This window comes from Epinephelus lanceolatus, chromosome 13, assembly GCF_041903045.1.
Source record: "Epinephelus lanceolatus isolate andai-2023 chromosome 13, ASM4190304v1, whole genome shotgun sequence".
Taxonomy (NCBI): Eukaryota; Metazoa; Chordata; class Actinopteri; order Perciformes; family Serranidae; genus Epinephelus; species Epinephelus lanceolatus.
In genome coordinates, this window is record NC_135746.1 from 19,116,511 (window position 1) to 19,129,851 (window position 13,341).

At 40.8% G+C, this 13,341-nt stretch overlaps 1 protein-coding gene across 5 annotated transcripts in view; it reads right to left on the reverse strand.

Moving 5' to 3' along the window:
- Positions 1-13,341, reverse strand: part of syne1a (spectrin repeat containing, nuclear envelope 1a) — a 181,486-nt gene that overhangs the window by 145,786 nt on the left and 22,359 nt on the right. For all 5 annotated transcript variants that reach the window (XM_033649057.2, XM_078173825.1, XM_078173827.1 and 2 more), the window contains exons 3-9: positions 10,507-10,602; positions 8,477-8,560; positions 5,556-5,576; positions 5,179-5,271; positions 2,623-2,804; positions 2,315-2,511; positions 15-127 (exon numbers count right to left, since the gene is read on the reverse strand). In XM_033649057.2, coding sequence (XP_033504948.2) covers positions 15-127; positions 2,315-2,511; positions 2,623-2,804; positions 5,179-5,271; positions 5,556-5,576; positions 8,477-8,560; positions 10,507-10,602 — 786 coding nt within the window. The remainder of the gene's footprint in view (positions 1-14; positions 128-2,314; positions 2,512-2,622; positions 2,805-5,178; positions 5,272-5,555; positions 5,577-8,476; positions 8,561-10,506; positions 10,603-13,341) is intronic.

Genomic DNA, 13,341 nt, shown 5'->3' on the forward strand with positions numbered 1-13,341 from the left:
TGACAGCTGGTTACCTCTTCTTCTAGCTGTCCGTCTGAGTCGCTCTGCTTTCGGTCAGGGTGATGCTTCAGGAACTGGGCAACGTAAGTCATAATGGATTTCTCGTCTGGCTTGTCTACATCGACATCTAAGGAGGAAACCAAATGAATGTAAGCAGAACTCACATCAAGCTAAGGCCAGCTGATAAGCCTTCCATAATGTCTCCCATAGAGGAAAATAATAAGTTTGACTCGCATCTATTCAGAAACAGACAATTGTCATCTTAAATGAAAACAGCCTTCAGCACTTCAGATCAGTGTCCAAGTTTTGTTTGGAGGTTCCACCATGCTGAATCTCATGGCCTAATGGACCTTAATTACATTGATGTCAAGCTTGATTTGTCAGAGTTCATTCTGAAGAGCAGGCGTGAAGGGGCACAGCTGGTGTTTGGAAGTGACACTAAGTGCACATCTGATGCTGTAACAGATGCCCACTATTGTATTTTAGTATACTGGGGAAAAAAACCTGCTCGATATGACAAAGTGCTATGGATTTCAATTATCTGTAAGGTAAATACTTTCTTATTATTTCAGTGAGCAACACAAACATCATGTTGTTTTCTTTTAATATAGCTAAGAGAAAACAATTTGGTAATACTGAGGCAAATTACTGTCTAAGTAATATTATCCCAGGATGTTGTAGATATGTGGTTAGTTGTTCAGATCAGATTTCATCAACTATAGGAATACTTCACCCCCCAAATAACCATTTATATATCGATTACTCAACCTCCTGTTATGTTGAATTGGGACAATTCAGATTGCAAAAACTGTAAAACAGTCTTGATGAAGTAAATAAATGGGGTCTGTGTTAAACAACAGCTAAACTACATCAAAATATCCATTAACAGACTCTCACAAAACTCAGTATAATCCAATTCACATTTATCCAGCCATATGCTCAGTGCTTCACACACAGACAGCCCTTTCTGATGGGAAACTGAAGTGAAAGTGACCCTTGTCTATAGTCTCTTCAAGGCCAGACTCCACTGACAAAAACAGTAATTTTACCTTGCTGAACACGGGAGCTGCTGGTCCAGCACTGCTTCAATCATTTAGTTTGTCTGTGTTATTGTGTGACTGCAGTGAATCTGAAAAAGCCCTTAAAAACACCAGAGTCAAACAACAACACAAAAAAACTAACTGACTGAGGCAATGATCGACAAGGGGCTCCTGTGTTCAGAGAGGTAAAATTACAGCTTTTGACAATGAAGTCTGGCATTCACTGTGGAGGCATGTGAGAAACACAAAGTTTTTTGTAACATAGGATGAGTAATTGAGCTTTCGCTAAGCCCCGCCCCTTTGTGATGGTCGGACAAGCTGTCGGAGTAAGCATGGAGCCCACACTGTAACTAACTGCACTCCCTGAAGAAATGTTATCATATTTTTTGAAAACTGAAACAGTGATTCCAGAGAGAAGCAGACAGAGGGGTCTACAGTCTGTGTTTGAAGGATATATCCAGGATGTCAAACTGACTCAGCAGCAACAACAGGTTAAAAAGACAAAGATAGTTAGAAGCTAAAGCGGAACTATAGGCTACAGATCACAGTGTAAAAGTGAACCACCAAATCACTGCTGATCGCCACAGAAGACGATGAATATAAGGGAAACTTCGCCGATATTGAACCAGCTGTGTGGCATCACAGCGTGTGCAGATGAACGGTATTTGGCTTCACCCCCGTGCCACTGCCAGCACCCGGACCTCTATGGGGGAAGTCAAACAACATTCATCTGTACACACTGTGATGACACACAGCTGGTCCAATATCATCAAAGATTCCCTGCTTCCCTTCACTGGTTCCTGTACAGCAGGATCGGTCTTTTTTTCACTGTTATAATCATTAAAAAGCAAAAGCAACACGTGTATACATTCAGTAGGCTATATCTTCAGTAGCTAGCTAGCTAACCCTACACTTTTCAGGGTTTGATTTTGGTTTTGGAACAGGGAAGAAACGTATGTCTTTTTCCAACCTCTCCAGGTAACGAGTATCATTAATACATGATGTGCCCCAGACACAACATTTAGCTCCAAATCTACAAAATCAGCCGGAAAATGAAGGAAATCTGAAACGATTGCATTAGAGTCAATGGAGCACAGCTGTGTTGCTGCCGGACCCTGGTCTGACCCAGCCCGATGCTACTTTATGATTGGCCAGTCTGCGTCCAGGGGCGGGACTTAGCAAAAGGTCAGTTGATACATAAATTGTCATGTGGGGAGAGAAGTATTTCTTTAATGACAAACTAACTAAGGAATATGATAGAAACAGCCATTTACCCTCGGGGTCTAGAAGTTGAGGAATGCCCAACTGTGTCTCAGCCAAGAAGAAGGCTTCCTGAAGATTTTCTCTGTTGGGCCTCCTCCAAACATGCTCCATGTCAACTAGATTGGGCCGAAGGGCGTTGATAATGGCAAAGAATGCCAACCCTGTGCGCCAGCTGGGGCCAAAGTCCTTCACTTCAATCCCCAGACGTCTACAAAGAACAGAGCATCACAAACACATGGGAAAAAAGCACAAGTTTCACTGATAATGGTGTGGAGGGATTTTACATAAAGCAGGACAGATTGTATGGAAGGCTTTGTACTTGGTTGCTGTCTGCTGGACCCATCTTAGCAGGGCCTTTCTGGCTCCACCTTGCAGAGGTGGGAGGGGTTTTCTTTTGACAGGTGGGCTGGTGGTGTCAGTGCTGCTGGTGGAGCTGTCCAGTGAAGAAGTGCTGCTGGAGACAGCGTGAAGTGCCGGTAGGCTACTGGTTAACTCCTCAATCTGAAAAAAAGAGGAAACCAGTTGTTTAAGAGCAATTTAAAGACAGACTGGAGAAGAGATAATTTGCTCTTCACTTTCCAACTTACTGACTTTACCTTTAGGGAAATTACAAAATATACCTTTTTTTGTGCGCTTGTAAATCATAATCCATATTTAACAACCCACAGCCTTGATGATATCATCCACATGTTGAAAAACAATATGTGTAAGACTTGGGACAACAATCACAAAATCTATTACTAGACTTCAGCTCAGCCAGATGGTCAGTTGTCGAAGATTTATTGCTATCCACACATAATCTACTTCTCAGTTTCTCCGCTCTACTGCCAGCAAACGGAGACTACTCACAACCCAGAAAATCCATAAACATCAGTGTGAAATGAAATACATCAAAATGTCAGTAAGTGAATAAGTACATTTTCCACTGTCGTACACTTCCCTTATTTAATATCCTTATGTTTGCTGGAATAACAGACATCTCTGTGTGCTGAAGCTGCTAAGAGGCTGTAGTGTTGTGATTAAGTTCATGTTGATCTGTGCATGTCTGAAATGCCTGAGGTAGCAACTGCTCGTTTTCAGTAGGGATGCTCTGGAAGATTGATTTTCCCATCTTACATTTCTCTGAATTGCTTAGTTTTTTGCTAGCTAAAAAGAGACATATTTCAAGCCTCTTGCTTCCCTAATTAGGACTGCCAGTTTACAAGATGAAACTGATTTAGGTTTTTGCATATTTCTTACTGGATGTGATACTTGTTTGAGGATGTGCCATTAATGTGCAAAACCAAGTGCATATGGCAGCAACGTAGATGTCAATTTTAAGCCTTAGTAGTGAGCTATTAGTGGTGATTTGATGACATAATTTATTAAGATGTTCACTTAGATGTAAGATGTAAACTTAGTTAACATCAAGTTTTGTCTCCTTGTTTGGTCTCTGGGCGATTTTGGACTGAAGGAACTTTTTCATTGTTCTTAGGGATGTAATCAGGGTTGCCAGGTCCGTTTATAAACCACGACTTTGGGTTTGTTTTTCAAGTGGAGTTGCTTATTTGGGCTTGCTCTCTAAACGTCACCTTTCTCTCTATATATCCTTCTAATAAGTTATTTAAACGCATGATAGTCGCTTCTTTTGGGCTTGTTTCCAGAGCCCTGGTTGCTTGTTTCTCTCCCAAGATCTGGCAACACTGGATGTAATGATACACTGATCGATATATTAGTTCAATGATCCATGATCCAGTATCATCAATGCAAAGTAAAACCATCCATACGTAACACTAGTGTAGCTAGACAAGAAAGACCTTTATTTTGAAATTCCCATGGCATGTCACCATTTACGTCCAAGTGCCTCCTTCCAGAACATTCAAACAGTGCTAGCGGCCAGAGATATTGGATAAAGGAGATACCCCACCGTAGGCTTATCCAATGTTAAGAAAACAGTTACTCTTCCTGTCTCCTAAGTGGGCGTGGTTAGCTCTCCCTCCAATCAGAGCTTGTTCGCTTGTTAGACAAAAGCTCATGACAAAAAAAATGACAGAAAACATGCACAAACTGACTGACACTGAAGTCCAAGCTTTTCTGAACAAATATCAACATATAAAAACAAAGCGATTTTGACTCATCAAAGCTAATTATAGGAATCTGTGATAGAGGGCTAGTCTCTTGAATGTACCTATTGGAGGTACAAATGAAAACAAGAATAAGTCCTCGAAGATATGTAGGTTACAGGGGAACTCCCAAGAACTGTTTGATCCAAAAACCATCTCTTGTTTCAATACAAAAATCTAATATCTTGAACGATCTACACTGCATTTGCTAATCTGATTAACAGCACAGATGACCAAAAAGATTAAGATCCCTGAAAGTGAAGCCAAAACATCTCCATCGCCCCCTGGTGGCTGGCTGTAGTTTAGGTCATAAACCCTGCCCCCTTCTTGTTAGCGGTTGGGACATGAGCCAAACTAAAATATCGGAGTACACGTCAAATAAATTCTAACCCAAGATGGTCATATCACACCGATGTATGTTCAAGTGTTTGTTTTCTGATAAGCTTACTTTAGCTAGTTATGTGATGCTACAAAAAAGGGTTCTGACATTATGATATACAGCTGTGTGTCTCTATCAGTGTGCTAGCCATCAATGACGCTGCTTGAGACTGGGTCAAACAGATGAGCTGGACCTCGATACCGGGACTCCATCAGCTGATTGCTACTGTGCACACTCGGCTCCAAATGATATCACCAGGGCAAGATGGCAGAGCCTGTATCCGGGCTATTTTTGGCTTCATTTGTGTACAGCGTGAGGAAGTGGAGGTGTGTCATCCATGTTTATATACAGTCTATAAATAAAACGTATGCAGATGAACTCAAGGCAACGTTACCTGGAAATAGAGGATGATGGTCCACATCAACCCCAGTACAATTGACGGCCGTCCATCAACAATGTCTGTGGAGTTGATGTTCACAAGCTTGATCTGTAACGAACACAATATCCAATATTTTAATATCTCATAACAGAACCTAATAATTCCAGATTGCAATCAATTCCAGTTTATCTGCTTACAAGTCACTATGATCTCATACATAAGGATTAAGTACACACAATATTCCTCAATCTGGTCACTCTGTCTCATACATATGTTTACACAAAATGAACAATATACAGTATGAGCATAATCCTCAGCACCACTGGATGCAGATAATCCTGACCCTATCTATTCCATGTCCTGAAAGAACCAGTAATGTTATGAATACTGACCGGAGATCCTCTGTAGGCAGACTGGAGGGCAGATAAGAAAAAAGAAAAGAGAGAGGAAGAGAGCGAGGGAGCATTTAGATGTGTTTGATTGACGGAGGACGGCTCATTGACTGTGAGATAACAGATACTGTAGCATCTCTGAGGTGTGATAACTTGAGTGGTTGGTTGAGAGGAGAGATCTATCACCGCTACACAGGCAACAGGGATTATATCCAGCAGAGACGGACAGAGAGAGGGTGATGCAGGGTGGAGTAAGAAGAGGGAGAAAGCGAGGGCTGTATCTACTGATATGATGAAGTATTCTATATGATCACACACAGGGTTATATTACTGAGGCGCTGCATCACAACAGGTCATCATATGGTAATACAAGCCACTCCGTATAGGTGAACAAGCATGGAGGAAGAGATTGGGGGCAGGCGAGGGCAGCGTGGGAGAGTGGCTGATAAGAATACATGCAATACACAGTTTCATATTAGAAAACACAGCAGGTCATCCCAACAACTCAACACAGCGGTGTGAAGCTGGAATGGTTAACAGAAGTGTTTTGTGTCGTGACCACACACAACAGTAAAAAAGAACACAGGTAACAATACAGTGGTGGTTGCACTGGAGCCAACAGTGCATAGGTAAACAGTATAGTCTGCATTATTTACAGACATTTTTTGTGAGGATCTGTACCGAGCAAAGGTTTTCTCTTAAAGGAGCCGTGTGTAGGATTCAGTGGCATCTAGCAGGGAGGATTGCAGATTGCAACCAGCTGAAACTTCTCCTGTGTGCCAAGCATTAACTTGTGATTAGGACTCTTTTTAGTGTCCACCAAAAAGTTTTTTCCCAGCTGAAAAGCCAGGTGCTCCTATGGAAATGCTGAGCTGGGAGCACATGAGAGCACTACAGAGGTGCAGCATTTTCAGTTGTGTCTGACTGCTACGAAACGGAGTATCTGTGAAAGTAAAAAGTGGCGTAAGGTAGAGTGCTTGCTCTGGTTGAAGGGCAAGCTGAAGTAAGTGCGGGGGAGAGAACGGATCATCCGGTGTACATGAGTTCACGAGAGGAAACACAAATTGATATGTATACATTATATTGACATATTTCACCTCCATTGTTGTTGTTCAGGCTTGTACATGTAAAATGTGACAGTTGGTCGTTGTGGTATTTGTCCCTCCTCCACTGTAACTGCATGGCGACGGCGCGGTGTTTTACTCAGAGTTGATTTTTTTTTTTTTACTCTCGCGCTCAGAAAATAAAATGCCAAAAATGCAGCACTCAGCGCAGAATAGCAGCTCAGTGCCCCGTCACGCTTGAATATATGGTGCTCCCATTGCAAAGAAATAAATAAATGCCCTGGCCTCAGGAAAAAAAACAAAAAAACGCAACAGTGGACACAGCCCCTTAGACTTCATTGTTCAGGTGGTTTTTACCAAGAGCTGAATTATATGCAGAGGTCTCTTCCTCTCAAGAACAAACAGACCCGGTGATTCCGCATAAAGGAAAACATACTTTATTATATCCCATTTCTGCCAATATAGCCCCCAAATCTCACACACTGGACCTTTAAGTCTGTTAATATGTTTTGAAGGCCAATAGATTTCAGTAGTACAATTATACTTACTTCATAATGGCATTTTCACACACATTTTGCCTTCTTGCTCTAGTTTAAGCTACTAAAAGGTGAATTATAAAGTGAGTGGGGCATTAGTCAGACAAAGAAAGCGATTTTTAGACGTCAAATTGGGCTCTACGAAATTGTGATGTGGATTTTTTTTTTTTTTTTTTTTTTTTTTTACAATTTTCTGACGTGGTTTAATAGATTAATAGAAACAAAAAAAAAAAAAAACAGATATTCATCAAAAATGTAAATAAGTGTTGCAGATCTTGTTGACACATTATAGCTATGGGTTTAAAACTCCCAGTTAAATACATTTATCACAGGGTTTCAACAGTTTACAGATACAATTAATGTAATGGTAAACATCATAATGCCACTGCACACGGAACAATGTTTTCCAATGATACAGACGAAAGAGAGAAAAATGTATCAGGCATTAAAGCGATTGGGCCTCTAAAGCAAAATGTAAATACAGTCTAGACATACATTAGATTTACACACAGAGTGTATTTACATTTAATTTTCTACACTCACAGATTTACACAGTCACACACACACACACACACACACAGGCATATACAGCAGAGTGCCCACTGACGTCTCATCTCCAGACGGCAGATTACTGGTGTAGGATTTGCAGTTTTAACCCTGTTGCACTCAAGGAAGACAAATCAATGTCCCTGTAGACTCCAGCTCCTACTTATGGCTTTATTTATGTATATCCAAGGACGAGCTGGGTGAAGCTTTGAGAATGTTTTACTAATCTCACAGAGGGACAGTTGATGCAGTTAGATGATTATATCCAAAACCACACTGAGCATATTTGGATGAAATTCTGTAAATGATGCTGAGAGACAGAAAGAAAACTGGAGAGTATGGAGAGAACATCATAAAGTGCACATGGTGTGGTGTGACCAGCAAATATAGACGATCACTTAAAGCGACAGAATTAGTAAAGTCATAGTCCAATAATTACATTTTTAGAGAATTTTTGATATTTATAGGCAGCCACATAACTAAATGAAGGGCACTTGAATGAAGACAAAATGTGAACAATGTCAGCCAGTGTTTCATTTATTTACCCAACAAAATTGTTGCAGGGATGTGAAAACAGAGGATATTGGTTTCAGGATAAATGAGGGATGCGGGAAGGTGGAGAGAGTAAGAGGCGGGGACGAAGGGGAAACAGGTCACACAAGGTCAAGATTCAATGTTTATACCCACAGGGCAGCAGCTGAGCAGGAGAGGAGCAGGACGGGTAAATCAGAGAAGAAGAAAAAAAAAACATAAAGAGAAGACCCTGAACTCTTACCTTCCTACCCTCAAGGAAGTTGAGAGCTGTACCGATGTTGGCGACCCAGTGGATCCTCTTTAGCTTCTTGCCCTGCTCACATGGCTGCGAGGCAAAATGAGAACAATGGGGATGGAAAGAAAGAAATAGAGAAACAGAGTTTCACAAATAAATAATGTAGATAAAATAAAAACAGTATAACTGAAAAGAAGATAAGTTAATTTGAATGCTACAGCACAATATGTAAGAGCATACTTAGTAAAGTATAAACATTATCAGCAGCATTTTAAGAAAAAATCAGGGATAAAATGAGAAAGAGAGAGAGGTCCTATCACAGATGTGTTTAACTATAATCGGCTGGATCAATAGGACATAGACAGCTTAGACCTGAGGCAATATTGGCCGAGTGAAATCCTCAAGCTGGGTGTGAATGTTTTTGTCTGTGTTGTGTTTTGTGAACTATGATCTGTCCTTGTTAATCTGGGCTTTTCTATTCAATTCAAACATCCTAATAAAAGCCGATCAATGAGCATTTCCATCTAGCTGTGGCTCAGTTCACATGCACTGCATTAAGTCTGTAGCTCTTTGGAGATTTGTAAATAACACTTATGGTATATACACTGACTGTTACAGGGTGGTGCAGGAATGAGTCCTTAAACCTGGAAATGAGTTAGCATTCTAGCACTTCCAGTTCCTTTGTCTTCAAGTCGATGGGTATTTTCTCAAATGCCTGAAAGAAGGTCTGTGGTTAACACAAGCTTAAGAGTTTTTTTTTCATGTTTTGTGATTTATGTCTTTTTTGTGCTTTCAGACCTAGAGTTGTCTTGCTTTGGTCCGACTCAGGGACTAATTTAGTTTCAAAGGTTGGTCAGAATTTCAATGTGGGAAAAATCCAGGAAGTAAAGAAAACGAACAAGAGTACACTTGCAAGATAAATGTGCGGCTGTTGCCACAGCAGCCCAGGTTCAAGTCCAGCCTGTGGCCCTTTGCTGCATGTCATCTCTCTCTCTCTCTCTCTCTCTCTCTCTCTCTCTCTCTCTCTCTCTCTCTCACACTTAGCTGTCCTATCCATTAAAGACAAAATGCCCAAAAACATTTCTTTAAAGGAAAAAAAAAAGTTTAACCCAAACAATGCATAATGTGACTGCAGTTGGTTCGGATGGAGGTTGGAACATGTTCTCACCACCAAAGAACCGCACCAGAGTTCGATTATCAACCGGACCGACAACACCTCTTCAAGGAGGTCTAGGTCTGATTGTTTTGATTAGTACCGGAGTGCAATGCCTGCGCAAACGAACCGCACCACCACACAAACGGTGTGAAAGCACCCTTAAAAAGGCGGTTGCTAATAAGTGGATAACTGACACTACAGAGCGTCATCAAGCCAAACATGGAAACTTGATGTGTTAATACTCCCGCAACAATTTTTTGGTTGTCCTTAAAAAAGGATGTGAGACTGGCAGTTGACGAGGACATGGAAACTAGCTAGATCAGGTCATGCTAAGAGGAAAGGCTTTTGTAGAGGAGGTGAGTGATTGTGCATAATCAGACTGTGGGTTGGAAGCCTTGTGGGGATGTTGTTGAAATCATGCGACTGTAGTGTGGTAAGTTTAAAGCTTAATGTAAGCTTTTTACTTCTGGTGAATTCACTTATGCTTCAAAAATCATCAAAGTGGTGTTCATTTGTGAAAATGATCTTGTTAGACAAAATGTTTAAGTATCATAAACTGTTGTTTGCCACAAGGCCTATTTTTCTGCAACAATCCAAAATCCAGTGAAAAAGTTCCATTGGCTTTTTGAGGGGGAACCAGGGTGACGCTAACTTACAGGTTGGCCTACAAAAAAAGCCACTCATACCTGCACCACTCTTATTATATAAAGAAAAAACAAAGATAAACAACAATAAAAAATTACTGAATCTCTGTTATTTGACCAGTCTGATCCTCGTTATGTCAGATCAAGTTAAAATTTAATCCAGAGAGATCAGAGGATATGAAGTGTTTGAAGTCTGTGGCCAAATCACATGCTGCAGAAATGACCGTGAGACTTACCAGTTTTTGTCCGGAGAGGACTTCCAGCAGGGCCAGTAGCATCACGCCATCCTTGATGTCCTCGAAGAGGTCTGTCACCACCAGAGGCGGGACACGCTATATGAGAAAACAAGCATACCCATGAGCCTTTATTGTAAAAATGTTTATGACCTCAGTCTTTTTTAAACTGTAGGTTAAAACAAGTATTCATGGAAATGATGTAATGCCTGGGGGAATGGAAAGAGTTGACTTTTGACATTGAAAAATCAATGAGAGCAAGTAAAACAAGTATAAATGTCTTCTATTTCTCTATGAACAACTTAATGCTGTCCAAGAGACATTTCTAAAGAGGTGCCCAGACATAAGTAGTTACATAAACTGACTGTTTACTTACATGTTGCATGCCATAAACTTACACAAAGCTTTCTCAGTTTTTGTGGAATGCAAAAATCTGGGATTTGAGCCTTAAAGCTCTTGCAATGTAAAGAAACTAAGAGGCAGGCAACATTTTTTCTACAAATTATCCTACTCTAAGTGGCACAGTGCATAAATCAACCAAAATACAATATATATATTACACTGTAAGACGGTAATTTCAACTTGTGAAACATGGATAAGGGAAATCCCATAAAAAAATTACTTGAAGCCCCAAAAGAGTTTGTCAGTGAAGTATTACTGAGAGCTAGCGTCAGCCGTAAGCAGAGGCTCAGCAGGCTCTGAATGGGGTCCTCAAATCCTAAAATATGCTGATGATTTCAAACTATATCTTCCTCATTGACTTCCTCCCTGACCTGACACAGACTTCCAGACTCGGGGAAATCCACATATCTCCGTTTCTTGCCGGCGCCACATCAAGGATTTCTCTTAAAGCACAGTCACATGCCAGGGCTGAGGAGAGGTTTAGAGGGGGGGAAAGCATTCAGACGAGCGAGCCATTCACAGGGAGATTAGCGGCAAAGGGAGTGAAGGAGAGAGACAGAAAAACGGCGGAAGCAGGGATGTGTGCGTGAGTGTCTGTGTTAGCACGTGCAAGTGGAATGTGTGTGTGGTGTGAAAGAGGAAAAAACATACAACCCCCAACATCGTGGATGCGCAAAAGGGGTATAATTGAGTAGAAAGAGTGGCAGCGAGAAAAATGATAGAAGGCAAAGCGAGAAGGGACACTAACCTCGCGTCTTTCAAAATTAATTAGCAAATACAGCAGCTCTTTTCGCTAATTCCTCTTCTAATGTCATTTCATGGCTTTGGATATTAGAATATCCAGACAGCACTTGTGCCCCTATCATAAAGTGACAGAAGAAACACTTACAAAGACCCCTTCAAAGGGATAGATTATACCATGAGCTAATTGAAGTTAAATTTACCTATTTGTTCATTATAATCCCAAAGCTAATGAGGAAATTTCTGACTAATTACAAAATAAGAAAGTAATATCCATTTCCTCTGCTCAGCTGCGTGAGCTAAAAAAAATAAATCAAGGTCTTAATGAGCTAATTACATATAAGTGTCTGGGCCATAATTGATTGTGAGAAGAGGAGTTTCAGGATGTGCGTCTGTCTGCGCTCTCATGTTATTCCCCCTGGTACACTTGACGTAGTGGATTCCGAAAGATCAACAGCATGAAAGACAGAGGGAGGTGCAGAAACAAAGAGAAGACTGAAGGGTTTCATTTTGAATTGCAATACAGCCAGTTTGAAGGAACAATTGACACCAGATGCTTGTTGACCAAAACTTTTCAAGGTTAAGTTATTTGAAAGCTTCTGAAAAGGCATTCTTGAACATAAAAGCCAAAATGTGAATAACTTTTAGACTCACATATACTTTGGCAAAATCCTGTATAAACTTGAAGCACCGGATAAATGTTGTTTTAAAATGTTCTTAGCTGTAGATGTTAGCAAGAAAGCTATCACATGAACATGGCTGCAGGCAAACCCTGCAACAAGGGATGATTGGACTGCACTTGTCAATTAAAAAAACACTGCATATGGAAATTGACCTTTACCTTATTGCTTAGATATCAACAATGGAAAGAACTGACAATATACAGTATATCTGCCTATAGGATATCTTCCATTACATACATGGGTGGATTATGAGACAGTGGGCCCCTGGGCACAGATATGCAAAAGGCCCCACTAAGTCTCTTCCACAGGAGTAAGACTGCCGTGTCTTTGTAGGTTTTGTGTTTCCTTGTGGTTGTTTTGTGAGATTGAAAAAAACACCCCGGCTGCTTGTACTTCTTTCAACCAATCACAATCATTTTGGGCAGTGCCGCAGCAATGGTGCGCTTGCAAAAATATTGCCAGGGGGAAACAGGTTTTGGTGTAACACGCCCACAAAAATATCACCTACAAGACGCGAAACCATGGCAGAAAAATGGCTACATCCCCGCAAGATCAATACCGCAAAAGTTAGTAAAGGACGTGTTGAAAACGGTTGAAAACTGCTACACAACCGGAGGTGGTAGGGCGGGACTTCAGCGGGTGGCTCGTTCTGCCCAATGAGAGGCTGATCTCTGCAGCAAACTTCTGCCCACTCAGACTACAATATTAGTAAAACTTAAAAAAAAAAAAAAATCTCACTACATGGCTAACAAACACCTCTAATTAATTCAACCATTGTGGGGCAGACATCATATTTTGGCGTCATTTATAATTTTATCCTGGAGAACAAAACAACTAGTCTACAATCATTGCAGCAGTTCTGCTAGCCTGTACTTGGGCAGAGCAGTGCTTCAAGCTAAATATCAGTGTGCTAAAATGCTCACAATGACCATGGTAACATGGTACATGTTTTACTTTATTTAGTACATTGTTTAGTGTGTGAGCATGCTAACCTTTGCTAATTTGCACTAAA